Raw genomic sequence first — 14,148 nt, 5'->3', positions numbered from 1 at the left:
CTGTTTCGGTCCCAGATCAATCCTGTTGCCCCTCCCTCTATCCAGAGCTTCTTGTCTGTCTCCCGACATATCCCACTACTCCGCGCTCTCCCCACAGCCTCTCGTTGGTCTCTAGAATTATACCACTGGCACCCTCTCTCCCACATCCTTGCCTCAGTTCACAAACTAATCCCATTAACCCATTGTGTGTCTACCGCCCTGTATCGGTCTCCAAACTAATCCAGTTGTCCTACTGTCGCCCCTCAGATCGATGTCATTCACCAAACTAATCCCACTGTTGCTCCCTCTCCTCACAGCCCGGCGAGTATCTCCAAAATGATCCCACTGAACCGCGCTCTCCTCACCCACATGCGTCAGTACCAGAATGAAATAATTTCTGTGTATTGAACTCTCCCCACTGCCACCTAACAGTTTCCGAAATATTCCCACTACCCTGTCCTTCCCCGACAGACACGTGTCGGCCCCAAAACGTTCCCATTGTACCACACGCTCCCGACAACCTCGTACAGTCTAATCGTAAACTAATCCCATTTTCTTCCGTCAGGACTATGTCAATGCCCAAATCTCACCCCACTTATCAGTTCAAATCTCACCCGCTTTCGCATTTTCCAATCCAGTGTGCAAGGTTTCGGTACAGAAGTTTGTTGGATGCAAAGCTCTGGGAAATTAAATTTATTTGATTAATGCCAAAAATTGAAAACTATCTACGGAGCTTCTCTCTGTTGATTACAACAGGAATGTGTGAATGGACGGTGTGGAGGGAGATTCACTCTGTGCCTGACCCCGGGAGCGTGTGATGGTACGGTGTGGAGGGAGATTCAGTCTGTGCCTGACCCCGAGAGTGTGTGATGGGACGGTGTGGAGGGAGATTCACTCTGTGCCTGACCCCGGGAGTGTGTTCGGTGACGGTTTGGAGGGAGATTCACTCTGTGTCTGACCCCCAGAGTGTGTGAGGTGACGGTGTTGATGGAGATTCACTCTGAGTCTAACCCCGGGAGTGTGTGACGGGACGGTGTGGAAGGAACTTCACTCTGCATTAGACACGGTGAGAGTGTGCTGGGAGTGTATGGTGGGCATTCACTCTGTGTCTGGTCCGGGGTGTGTGTGATGGGAAGGTGTGGAGGGAGATTCACTCTGTGTCTGAACCCGGAGGTGTGTGATGATTCCTGTGTTACTGTGGGATCTTCTCGTGCTGTGACACATACCGCTTCATCACTTGAATTGATTTCCAGCAGCCTTGAATCACGGTTTGAACATTCTTGCATCGCTCTGCGGAAAGATGTATGAAACGTGGATACGTAATAACACCGGTCTTTATTTGTGACCCAGTCCTTGGAACACGTTTGCTCTGGAAATCAGGAACAAGGAACAGTGAGACACAGAGTGAATCTCCCTTCAGACTTTCCTATCACACACACGCGGTGTGTCACACAGAATGTATTTCTCGCCATGCGGTCTTATCACGCACACCTGAGGTCAGGCACAGAGTGAATCCCGCCCCCCTCCCCACACCGTCCAATCGCACATTAACAAGGATGAGGAAGAGTGAAGTTCCCACCAAACCATCCATCAGACACTCTCGTGGATAAGACACAGAGTGAATCTCGTACCACACCGTCCATCACACACTCCCGGGGTCAGGACACAGAGTGAAGCTCCCTCTACACCGCCCCATCACACATTCTCTTGTTCAGAGAACAGAATCCCTCCGCAAATTCCAATCACACAGAGCCTTGGTCAGACTCAGTGCGAATCTCTCTCTCCACGGCCCCATCACACACTCCAGCAGTCAGACACGGAAAGAAACTCCCTCAGCACACGTTAAATGTCAGAGGGAGAGTGATTCTCGCTCAAGAGCTTCTCAACACACCACAGAGCAAAGTGTCAGACACAGAAGGAAGCTGCCTCCACACCGTCCCATCAGACACTCCCGAGTCTAAAGAAACGTGAATCTCCCTCCTTACGTCCCAAAACACTCCCTGGCGAGTCACAGAGTGAAGCTTTGTCTGAACCGCCCCATCACTCCCACCTGTGTTCACACACAAAGTCTAGTTCCGCCCACCCCCACCCATGGCACACTCACGGGGTCAGACTCCCTCGAAAACATCCAGTCGCAAAATCCTGTGTCACACAGAGTGAACTTCTCTCTGTACAGTCACTCAGAGATTCAGACACAGACGCTCTCTCTCTACGATCCCATGAGACTCTTTGGGAGTCAGACACAGGGTGAAGCTCCATTCACACCGTCACATCACGTACTGCTGATTCAGACACAGAGTGTACCTCGCTCTACACCGTCGCATGACTGACTCTAGGAGTCAGACACAGATTGAAACTGTCTCTGCTAGTTCCCACACTCACTCCCGGAGTCAGACTTAGACTCTCTCTCTCTCTCTCTCTCTCTCTCTCTCCTCTCTCCTCTCTCTCTCTCTCTCCTCTCTCTCTCTCTCTCTCTCTCTCTCTCTCTCTCTCTCTCTCTCTCTCCTCTCTCTCTCTCTCTCTCTCTCTCTCTCTCTCTCCATTCCCATTTCATCCTCCGGGAATCAAACACAGAGTGAAGCTCCAACCAAACCATCCTATCACACAATCCCGGATTCAGCGACAGGGTGTAGCTCCCTCTGCACTGTCTTATCACTCACTTCCGGGATCAGACGCAGACTGAAGCCTTCTTTCCAGGAACCTATCATTCAAACCTGGAGTCAAACACCCTGAGTCTCTCTACGATTCCATTACACACTCCGGGAGTGAGACGCAGAGTGAAGCTCCAACTGCACCGTCCCGTTACACACTCCCGATTTCAGACACAGAGTGAAAACCTCTCTGCGCCGTCCCATCACACACTGCCGGAATCAGACAGAGTGAAACTCTTTCTGCATGGTCCCATAACACCCTTCAAGGGTCAGACATGTGATGAAGCCCTCTGGGCACTGTTCCATAACACAGTCCTGCTGTCAGACACAGAGTGAAGCTTGATCCATACACACCCGGAGTGAGACATAGTGTGAAGCTGTAATGCTACGTCTCACAATCCCGTGATCAGACGCCGGTGTGAATCCATCTCCACAACTTCCCATCACATTCTCCTGGATTCAGTGATAGAGTGAAACTTCCTCCACGCAGCCCCATCGCACACTCACCGGGTCAAACACAGAGTGAATCACGCCCCATACCATCTCTTCACACACACCCGATGATAAGCACGAAGTGACGCTTCCTCTCTCCATGCCTGCCCTGTGATGAGGAGCGGGTGAAAGAGGGGGATGATGCCTCACCTCTTCTGCTCTTCAATCTCTTCAATTCACAGATTTGAGCCTTGGTTTCGTTGACAGATCTGTACTTCGTTTCCATCTCAGTGAACCGTTGACGGAGATCGCTGTGCATTTGTTTAAGATCGGACAGATTAGAGTTGAGCGCAGAAAGCTTGGATTGAAGGGTTGAGTTTAACTCATGGTAGTTTCGGTGACAGGTTTCCTTAGACTGACGAATCTGTGATACTGAGAGAGATGGCGAAGGATGTTTAGCGTTTGCAGTGACACATTGAGTCAGCGTCACGCTACCGAACGGGTCACAGTGAGTGTTGTGTCAGTGTAACGGTGAAGGGTGTCACAGTGAAGGATGTGTGAGTGTCACAGTGAGGGGTGTGTGAGTGTCACAGTGATATGTCTGTTGGTGTTACAGTGATGGACCTCTCTGTGACACAGTGTGGGAAATGTTTGTGTCACTATGAGGAGCCTGTTGATGTCACCGTGTGGGGTGTGTAGATTTCACGCAGAGTGGCGCATCAGTGTCATGGAGAGGTTTGTGTCAGTTTCACAGTGAGGGAAGTGTCGGTGTCACGATGATCAGTGTCAATGTTACGGTGTGGGGTATGTAAGTGTCACGATGAGGAGAGTGTCGGTGTCACAGTGACGGGAGTGTCGGTGTCACCGTGACGGGCGTGGTGCTGTCAGTGTGAGGGGAGTGTCAGTGTTGCGGTGTGGGTTGTGTAAGTGTCACGGTAAGAGGGAGTGTCGGTGTAATGGTGTGGGCTTGATGTCACGGTGAGTTGCGAGTAAGTGTCATGGTGAGAGGTACGTCACTGTCACAGTGAGGGGAGTCTCGATGTCACGTTTAGGGGAGTATCGGTGCCACAGTAAAGGGGGAGTCGGGGTCACGGTGTGTAGAGTGTCCGGGTCACTGTGGGGGAATGCTGGTGTCACTGAGAGGGGAGTGTCGATGTCGGAGAAGGGTGTGTAGCTCTCACGATGAATGCTGTGTCAGTGTCACGGTGAGAGGTGTGTCGGTGTCACGGTGAGTGTACTGTCGTGCACGATGTGACGGCACTGTCATAATAATGGTGAGGGTCTTCTCTATGCTATGTTGAGGGTAACGTCTGTATCACTGTGAGACGCCTGTCACTGTCACGGAGACGGTCGTGTCACTGTCACAGTGAGAAACGTATCCCTGTCACTCTGAGGGGCGTTTCCACGTCACGGTGAGTGGCGTGTCGGTGTCAGTTTGAGCTTCTTTGCGCTAACATTTCATTCCTCTCTGCTTGTTTGCGGTATGACTACACCCGGAGCCCGTTCCACTCACCATAGATCGAGAGCCCGGCCACTATCGCGACGAGGGCGAACGTAACGAGGCAGAGCAGGTAGATCTTACGATCCGGTCTGTTTCCGATGTTCTGTCCCGGCTCCTGTTTCTGCGCACCTGTAGAGAGAGACCATTCAGTGTGTGCGTGAAATCAGCCGTGACCCCCACTGGGACTCCCTTCCACCCACCCTCCGCTCCAGAGGAAGCAACCCAGGTGTCCGACCTCTCGTTGTAACACATGCCATCGAATCTCGGCAGAGTCCTGTTAAATCTCTCCGGAGGCTCCCCAACGCCCTGACATCCTTCCGATAATGGGGTGACCAGAAGTGTATACAATACGCCTGATTCAGACAAACTAGTGATTTTTATAAAGTTGCAACATAACTCCCTGACATTTGTACTCAATGCCCCCGACTAAAAAGGCAAGAATGCCATCGGACTTCTTAACCATCCCGTCAAACTGTGCAGCCCCGTTCAGGGAGCTATGAACATGGACCTCAAGATCCTCTGCCCATCTAAAGTAAGGACATGTTCGGCACAACATTGTTCTCCGAAGGGCCGGTGTTGTGCTGTAGATTTTCTGTGTTCCTATGTTTCAACACTGTGTGACTAGAACTGTATAGAATGCGCCTGATTCGGCCTAACTAGTGATTTTTATGAAGTTGCAACACAACTCTCTGACATTTGTACTCAATGCCCCGACTAATTAAGGGAAGAACATAGAACAACACAGCACAGTACAGAACCTTCGGCCCACAATGTTGTGCCGACCCTCAAACCCTGCCTCCCATGTAAACCCCGTACCTTAATTTCCTCCATATACCTGTCTAGTAGTCTCTTAAACTTCACTAGTGTATCTGCCTCCACCTCTGACTCAGGCAGTGCATTCTGCGCACCAACCACTGTCTGAGTGAAAAACATTCCTCAAATATCCCCATTGAACTTCCCTCCCCTTACCTTAAAGCCATGTCCTCTTGTATTGAGCAGTGGTGCCCCGGGGAAGAGGCGCTGGCTGTCTACTCTGTCTATTCCTCTTAATATCTTGTACACCTCTATCATGTCTCCTCTCATCTTCCTTCTCTCCGGAGAGTAAAGCCCTTGCTCCCTTAATCTCTGATCATAATGCACACTCTCTAAACCAGGCAACATTCTGGTAAATCTCCTCTGTACCCTTTCCAATGCTTTCACACCCTTCCTATAGTGAAGCCACCAGAACTGGACACAGTACTCCAAGTGTGGCCTAAACAGAGTTTTATACAGCTGCATCATTAACTCGCGACTCTTAAAGTCTGTCCCTCGAATTATGAAAGCTAACACCGATAAGCTTTCTTCACAACCCTATCTACCTGTGAGGATAATTTCGTTCAGGGAGGAATGAACATGAACCCCACGATCCTCTGCCCATCTAAAGCATGGAGATGTTCGGCACATCATTATCATCCAAAGGGCTTCTGTTGTGCTGTAGGTTTTCTATGTTTCTATGTTTCAACACTGTTTAGGGTCTTGGCTCTGATTGTGTGACATTTCTTTCATTTGACCTATTAAGGGGCAACATTTTAGGTTTGTCCGGGTTAAACTCCATCTGCCCGGTCTCCAAACCATATCTGTAACTGATCTACGTCCCACTGCTCAGCCAGTCTTCTCCGCTCTCCACACACCACCCCTCGCGGTATTATTAGCAATCCTGCTAACGCACCTATCTACAATTTCATCCAGATCATTTTATATACATTTAAGAGCAAAGAGGTATATAGGATCCAGTTCAGACCCACCTTGCTCAGTTCTGGTCGCCTCACTACAGGGGGGACGTGGAAGCCATAGAAATGATGCAGAGGAGATTTACAGGGATGTTGCCTGGATTGAGGAGCATGGCTTATGAGAATAGGTTGAGTGAACTCGGCGTTTTCACCTTAGAGCGACGGAAGATGAGAGGTGACCTGATGGAGGTGTATAAGATGATCAGAAAATTGATCGTGTGGATATTCCGACGTTTTTCATCCAGGGCTGAAATGGCTAGCACGAGAGGGCGCGGTTTTAAGTGGCTTGGATTTTTTTTTACGGAGAGATGGGTGTGTGCGCGGAATGGGCTGCAGGCGGCGGTGGTGGCGGCGGGTACCGATTGGGGCTATCTTTGGACTTCTGGACTCATGGAGCTTAGAAAAATAGAGGGCTATTTATAACTCCTAGGGAGTTCGTCACTGCTTTGTGGGCCGAAGGAGCAGTGAGAGAGGGAGGGAGAGGGATAAGTAGAGAGTTAGGTAGAGAGGTTGGAAGATAGAGGAGGGAGGGGGATGCTGGATGGCGCGAGATCCAGTGAGAGATGTCGGGCTACTTGGATCTGGAAGGACTGATCAGGCACGGGGAGTAGATGGAATCCACCTAGACTTTAACAAGGTCTCAGATGGTACATAACTCCGGGGTGCCGGGAGCCAGAGGGCACAGGATTGAACTGAGAGTGGATGACGAGGAGGAGAGAGAGCTGAGGGAGGGAGGGGGGTGTTAGTGAGAAAGCACGTAGACAGGGACAAGAGAGGGCGAAGGTGAAAAGGAGGGGAGATAATAGGGGAGGAGAGTGGGGCAGAGAGTGGGGCAGAGAGTGGGGAGATGGAAGGGCATAGACGGGGAAAGGTTTTTTAAGAGAGTGGTTGGGGAGAATCGGGAACCGAGTAGAGGAGGAGATTGGTGGAGGAGGAGGATAAGGGTGTACGGGAGAGGCAGAGAGTGTAGGGTGGGTAATGTGAAAGTGGAGGAGAGCGAAGGAGGAGAACAAGGATGTTGTCTAGACTCGAGGGACTGATTTGTGCAGAGAGGTCGGACAGGTTGGGAATTTAATTCCTTGAACGAAGTGATGACCTCACAGAGACGTATAAAACCACGAGCGCTGAATGGGGAGGGTTTAAACTAGATTTGCAGGGGGGTGGGAACTGGAGGGCCAGAGCAGATCATGGAGCGGGGGTGGAAATAAATTGTGTTAAAAGTTCATGCAAAGTCAGAAATAGAAGTGTTGTGTATGGGTGTTACAATCTTCGGAGGCGTGTCTATTTCAATACGAGGAGAATTGTCCGGAAGGCAGACAAGATGAGGGCGTGGATTGACACGTGGAATTATCACATCATAGCCATTACTGAAACTTGTCTACAGGAGGGGCAGGACGGCAGCTTAATTTTCCAGGGTTCCGATGTTTCAGAGGTGATAGAGGTAGAGCGATGAAGGGTGGGGGTGGGGGTGGCGACATTGCCAGTCAGGGAAAATGTTACAACAGTGCTCAGGCAGGACAGATTACAGGGCTTGGCTACAGAAGCCATATGGGTGGAGCTGAGAAACAGGAAAGACATGATGACGACATTAATGGGGTTGTATTATAGACCACACAATAGTCAGTGAGAATTGAAGGAGCAAATCTGCAGAGAGACAGCAGGCAACGGTAGGAAACATAAAGTTGTGATAGTAGGGTATTTTAATTTTCCACATATTGATTGGGATTCCTACACTGTTAAAGGTCCAGATGGTTTAGAGTTTGTAAAATGTCTTCAGCAACGTTTTCTATATCAATATGTGGAGGTACCAACTGGAGAGGATGCAATTTTTGATCTTCCTATTGGGAAACTAAGTTAGGACAGGTGACAGAAGACTGTGAGGGCAATCACCTAAGGACAGTGATCATACCGCCTTTAGTTTCAACTTGATCATGGATAAAGATAGATCTGGTCCTCTGGTTGAAGTTCTAAACTGGAAAAAGGCCAAATTTGAAGAAATGGTTTAAAAAGTGTGGATTGGGACAGGTTGTTCTCTGGCAAGGATGTGATTGGTAAGTGGGAGGCCTTCAAAGGAGACATTTTGAGAGTGCAGAGTTTGTATGTTGCTGTCAGGATTAAAGGCAACGTGAATAAGAATCAGGAACCTTGGTTCACGAGGGATATTGGAAGTCTGATAAAGAAGAAGAGAAAAATGTATGACAGATATAGGCAACAAGGAGCAAATGAGATTCTTGAGGATCATAAAAAGTGCAAGAAAATGCTTAAGAAAGAAATCAGGAGGGCTAAAAGAAGATATGATGTTGCTTTGGCAGTCAAGGTGCAGAATAATCCTAAGAGCTACTACGGGTATAGTAAAAGCAAAAAGACAGTAAGGGATAAAATTGATCCTCTTGAAAATCAGAGTGGTCGGCTACGTATGGAACCAAAAGAAATGGAGAACTGAAATGTTTTTTTTTTTTTTTGTATCTGTATTTACTAAAGAAACTGGCAAGGTATCTATGGAAATTGGGGAAACAAGTAGTGAGGTCATGGAACCTATAGAGGTTGAAGAGGAGGAGGTGATTGCTGTCTTGAGGCAAGTCCGAGTAGATAAATCCAAAGGCCCTGACAGGGTATTCCCTCGGTTCCTGAAGGAGACTCGTTTTGCAATTGCAGGGGCCCTGGCAGAAATATGTAAAGTGTACATCTTCCCAACCACTGAGGTCAGGCTAACTGGTCTATAATTTCCTTTCTGCAGCCTTCTCCCTTTCTTAAAGAGTGGAGTGACATTTACAATTTTCCAGTCCTCTGGCACCATGCCAGAATCCAATGACTGGATTAAAGGGATGTCTTTCAGTGGATTAAAAAGCTTAAGAATGTAGAAATTAAGAAAGTGCTGGAGCTTTTGGAAAGCATCAAGTTGGACAAGTCACCGGAACCGGATGAGATGTACCCGAGGCTACTGTGGTAAGCGAGGGAGAGATTGCTGAACCTCTGGCAATGACCTTTACATCATCAATGAGGACGGGAGGGTTTCCGGAGGATTGGAAGGTTGCGAATGTTGTTCCCTTATTCAAGAAATGGAGGAGGGATAGCCCAGGAAATTATAGGCCAGTGAGTCTTACTTCAGTGGTTGCTTAGTTGATGGAGAAGATCCTGAGAAGCAGGATTTATGAATATTTTGAGAGGTTTAATATAAATATGAATAGTTATCATGGCGTTGTCAAAGGCAGGTCGTGCCTCACGAGTCTGATAGTGTTTTTTGAGGACGTGACTAAGCACATTGATGAAGGTAGAGCCGGAGATGTAGTGTATATGAATTTTAGCAGGGTATTTGATATGATACCCCAAGCAAGGCTTATTGAGAAAGTAAGAAGTCATGGGATCCAAGGGGATATTGTTTTGTGGATCAATAACTAGCTTGCCCACAAAAGGCAAATTATGCTTGTGGAAGGGTCATATTCTGCATGGACACCTGTGACTAGCGGAGTGCCTCAGAGATCTGTTCTGCGCCACCTACCCTTTGTGATTTTTATAAATAACCTGGATGAGCAAGTGGAGGGATGGGTTAATAATTTTGCTGGTGACACTATGGTTGGTGGTGTTGTGGATAGTGTGGAGGGCTGTCAGATGTTACAGCGGGACATTGATAGGATGCAAAACTGGGCTGAGAAGTGTCTGATGGAGTTCCACACAGTTAAGTGTGCGGGTCTGTTCATTTTGGTGGGTCAAATATGATGGCAGATTATAGTATTAATGATAAAACTCTTGGCAGTGTGGAGGAACAGAGGGAACTTCGGGTCTGAGTCCATAGGACACTCAAAGCTGCTACTTAGGTTGACTCGGTGGTTAGAAAGGAAATACGGCAAATCGTCCTTCATCAATCGTGGAATTGAATTTAGGAGCTGAGAGGTAATGTTGCAGTTATGTAGGACACTGTTCAGACCCCAGATGGAGTACTGTGCTCCGTTCTGGTTGACTCACTAAAGGAAGGATTTGGAAGCTATAGAATGGATTCAAATGAGATTTTCGAGGATGTTTCCTGGGTTGGGGAGCATGCCTTATGAGAACAGGTTGAGTGAACTCGGCGTTTTCTGTTTGGAGCGACGGAGGATGAGTCGTGTAAGGGCTGAAATGCTTGCCCCAAGAGGACACACGCTTAACGTGCTGGGGAGTAGGTGCAGAGGACATGTCAGGGGTACGTGTTTTAAGCAGACAGTGGTGAGTGCGTGGAATGGGCTGCCGGAAACGGTGCTGGAGGCGGACATGATAGGGTCATTTAAGGACCTTCTGGATAGATACATGGACCGTAGAAAAATAGAGGGCCATCGGTATGCTGAGTAATTTCTAAGGTAGAGACATGTTCGGGACAACTTTGTGAGCCGAACCGCCTGTATTGTGCTGCAGGTTTTCAATGTTTCTCACTATATGAAGGACCTTGAAACCGTAAGAGATTTACAACGATGTTGCCTGGATTGGGGAGCATGCCTTATAAGAATAGGGTGAGTGAACTCGGCCTTTTCTCCTTGGAGCGATGGAGGATGAGAGATGAATTGATAGTGGTGTACAAGATAAGGAGGGACATTGATCATATAGATCATGTAGGCTTTTTCTCAGGGCTGAAATGGTTAGCACGGGAGGGAATAGTTTGAAGGTGCTGGGAAGTAGGTGTAGAAGAGATGTCAGGGGTAAGTTTTTTACACAGGGAGTGGTGAGTGCGTAGAATGGGTTACCGGCGGCGGTGGTGAAGGAGGAAATGATACGTTCTTTATAGGACTCCTGGATAGCTACATCCAGCTGAGAAGAACAGAGGATATGGGTAAAGTCTTGGTAGTTCTTAGATGGGGACATGTTCTGCACAGCTTTGTAGGTCGATGCGCCTGCATTGTGCTGTATGTGTTTTATGATTTTTATGTGTCTAAATCACCTCTCTACAATTTAATCCAGATCATTTTTATACATCACGGAGAGGCGAAGTCCCAGTGACATCCAGAGATACAAATCCTTTCATAGTTGAAGAGCAGCGTTAAACAATCACAGATTGCAGAGCAAAGCGTCACAGTTACAGAGAGAGGGCAGTGCAGGCAGACGATAACGTGCAAGAGGTCACGACGAGGTCGATCGTGAGGTCAGAAGTCCATCTGAACGTTCTAGGGGGCCTTTCGATAATCTGATATCTCAACCACACCACACACCCACTCCGATGGGAGGGAGTCCGGGTTGGGTAGGGGTCTATGATTAATCTGGCAGATGCACCGAAGCAGCAGGAAGTGTAGACAAGTGTCCACTGAGGGAACATGTTACGTTTCCATCTTTGGAAAGAGGCACCAAGACGGCTGATGAGACAGTGCAGTTGACATGATGTGCAGGGACTTCAATAAGGCATTTGTTGTGCCGCTCTGCATAATGGGGTGAGGCCTAGGGCGATTAGACAGACCGATTTGATTGGGGATGACCCGCTTGTCCTGATTGGTTGATAAAATGCGCACTGACATTAACAAGTACAGTCACAAGATCCCAGATGGCAGATCACTCTGGGAGATGGAAGAGAGGAAGGGAGGGAGAGACGGAGAAAGAATTGACTGATGAGAGAGGGAGGGAGTGGGGAAGTATGGAGGGTGGAAGATGGAGGAGGGAGAGAGGTACTGGATGGTGTGAGACCCAGGGAGAGCTGTCGGGCTACTTTGATCTGGAAGGCCGGAACAGGCACGGGGAGTAGATGTAATCTACCTAGACGTTAACAAGGTCTCAGATGGTACAAAACTCCAGGGTGCCGGGAGACAGAGGACACAGGATTAGGTGAAAGTGGATGACGAGGAGGAGTGAGAACTGAGGGGGAGAGGGGGGTGTTAGTGCGAAAGGAAGAAGACAGGGACGAGAGAGGGGGAAGGAGAGATAATAGGGGAGGAGTGTGGGGCAGAGGGGGAAGAGTGGGGAGCTGGGGAGATAGAACGGCATAGACGGGCAAAGTCTTTTTTTAGGAGAGTGGTTGGGGAGAATCGGGAACCGAGTAGAGGAGGAGATTCGTGTAGGAGAGGGACAGAGAGTTTGGGGTGAAAGTGGAAGAGAGCGAAGGAGGAGAACGAGGATGTTGTCTAGTCTCGAGGGACTGATTTGTGCAGAGAGGTCGGTCAGTTTGGGACTTTAATTCTTGGAACGTAGTGGTGACCTCACAGAGACGTATAAAACCACGAGCAGTTCCGGTGGAAACTGGAGGGCCAGAGCAGATCATGGAGCGGGGGTGGAAATAAATTGTGTTAAAAGTTCATGCAAAGTCAGAAATAGAAGTGTTGTGTATGGGTATTACAACCTTCGGAGGCGTGTCTATTTCAATGCGAGGAGTATATCGTCCGGAATGCAGACAAGCTGAGGGCGTGGATTGACACGTGGAATTATCACATCATAGCCATTAGTGAAACTTGGCTACAGGAGGGGCAGGACGGCAGCTTAATGTTCCAGAGTTCCGATGTTTCAGACGTGATAGAGGCAGAGGGATGAAGGGTGGGGGTGGGGGGGTGGTGACATTGCCAGTCAGGGAAAATGTTACAACAGTGCTCAAGCAGGACAGATTAGAGGGCTTGGCTACCGAGGCCATATGGGTGGAGCTGAGAAACAGGAAAGACATGATGACCACATTAATGGGGTTGTATTACAGACCACACAATAGTCAGTGAGAACTGGAGGAGCAAATCTGCAGAGAGACAGAAGACAACTGCAGGAAACATAAAGTTGTGATAGTAGGGGATTTTTATTTTCCACATATTGATTGGGGCTCTCATATTGTTAAAGGTCCAGATGGTTTAGTGCTTGTATAATGTCTTCAGCAAAGTTTTCTATATCAATATGTGGAGGTACCAACTAGAGAGGATGGAATTTTAGATCTCCTATTAGGAAACGAGTTAGGACAGGTGACGGAAGTCTGTGTGGGGAAACACCGATGGACAGTGATCATACAGCCATTAGTGTCAACTTGATCATGAATAAAGATAGATCTGGTCCTCGGGTTGAAGTTCTAAACTGGAAAAGGGCCAAATTCGATTAAATGAAAAATGATCTAAAACGTTTGGATTGGGACAGGTTGTTCTCTGGCAAGGATGTGATTGGTAAGTGGGAGGCCGTCAAAGGAGAACTTTTCAGAGTGCAGAATTTGTATGTTCCTGTCAGGAATAAAGGCAAAGTGAATTAGATTAAGGAACCTTCGTTCTCTAGGGATGTTAGAATTCTGATAAGGAAAGAGAGAATGTATGAAATGTATAGGAAACAAGGAGCAAATGAAATTCTTCAGGAGTATAAAATGTGCAAGGAAATACTTAAGAAAGAAATCAGGAGGGTTTAATGAAGGCATGAGGTAGTTCTGGCAGTCAAGTTGGAGGATAATCTTAAGAGCTTCTGCAGGTATATTAAGTGCAAAAGGATAGTAAGGGATAAAATTGGTCCTCTTGAAAATCAGGGTGGTCGGCTACGTATGGAAGCAAAAGAAATGAGGGAGATCATAAAACTTTTTTTTATCTATATTTACTAAGGAAACTGACAAGGTGCCTATGGAAATGAGGGAAACAAGTAGTGAGGTCATGGAACCTATAGAGGTTGAAGAGGAGGAGGTGATTGCTGTCTTGAGGCAAGTCAGAGTGGATAAACCCCTAGGCCCTGATATGGTTTACCCTCGGTCCTTGAAGGAGACTGGTATTGAGGCAAGTCAAAGTGGATAAATCCCCAGGCCCTGACAGGGTTTACACTCGGACCCTGAGGGAGACTCGTGTTGCAATTGCAGGGACCCTGGCAGAAATATTTAAAATGTCGGTATCCACGGATCAGGTGCTGGAGGATTGGAGGATAG

The 14,148-nt window shown here is 48.1% G+C and overlaps 1 protein-coding gene across 3 annotated transcripts in view; it reads right to left on the bottom strand.

Annotated features, from left to right (window-relative positions):
• LOC140719851 (uncharacterized) overlaps positions 1–14,148 on the bottom strand; it is a 37,589-nt gene that overhangs the window by 1,302 nt on the left and 22,139 nt on the right. For all 3 annotated transcript variants that reach the window (XM_073034769.1, XM_073034770.1, XM_073034768.1), the window contains 4 exons: positions 4,576–4,692; positions 3,273–3,494; positions 1,206–1,348; positions 594–658 (listed from right to left, as the gene is read on the bottom strand). In XM_073034769.1, coding sequence (XP_072890870.1) covers positions 594–658; positions 1,206–1,348; positions 3,273–3,494; positions 4,576–4,692 — 547 coding nt within the window. The remainder of the gene's footprint in view (positions 1–593; positions 659–1,205; positions 1,349–3,272; positions 3,495–4,575; positions 4,693–14,148) is intronic.

The sequence above is a fragment of the Hemitrygon akajei genome, unplaced genomic scaffold (genome assembly GCF_048418815.1).
Source record: "Hemitrygon akajei unplaced genomic scaffold, sHemAka1.3 Scf000033, whole genome shotgun sequence".
Taxonomy (NCBI): domain Eukaryota; kingdom Metazoa; phylum Chordata; class Chondrichthyes; order Myliobatiformes; family Dasyatidae; genus Hemitrygon; species Hemitrygon akajei.
Note: the sequence above shows the minus strand (reverse complement) of the source record. Positions and strands in the feature narration are given on the sequence as shown.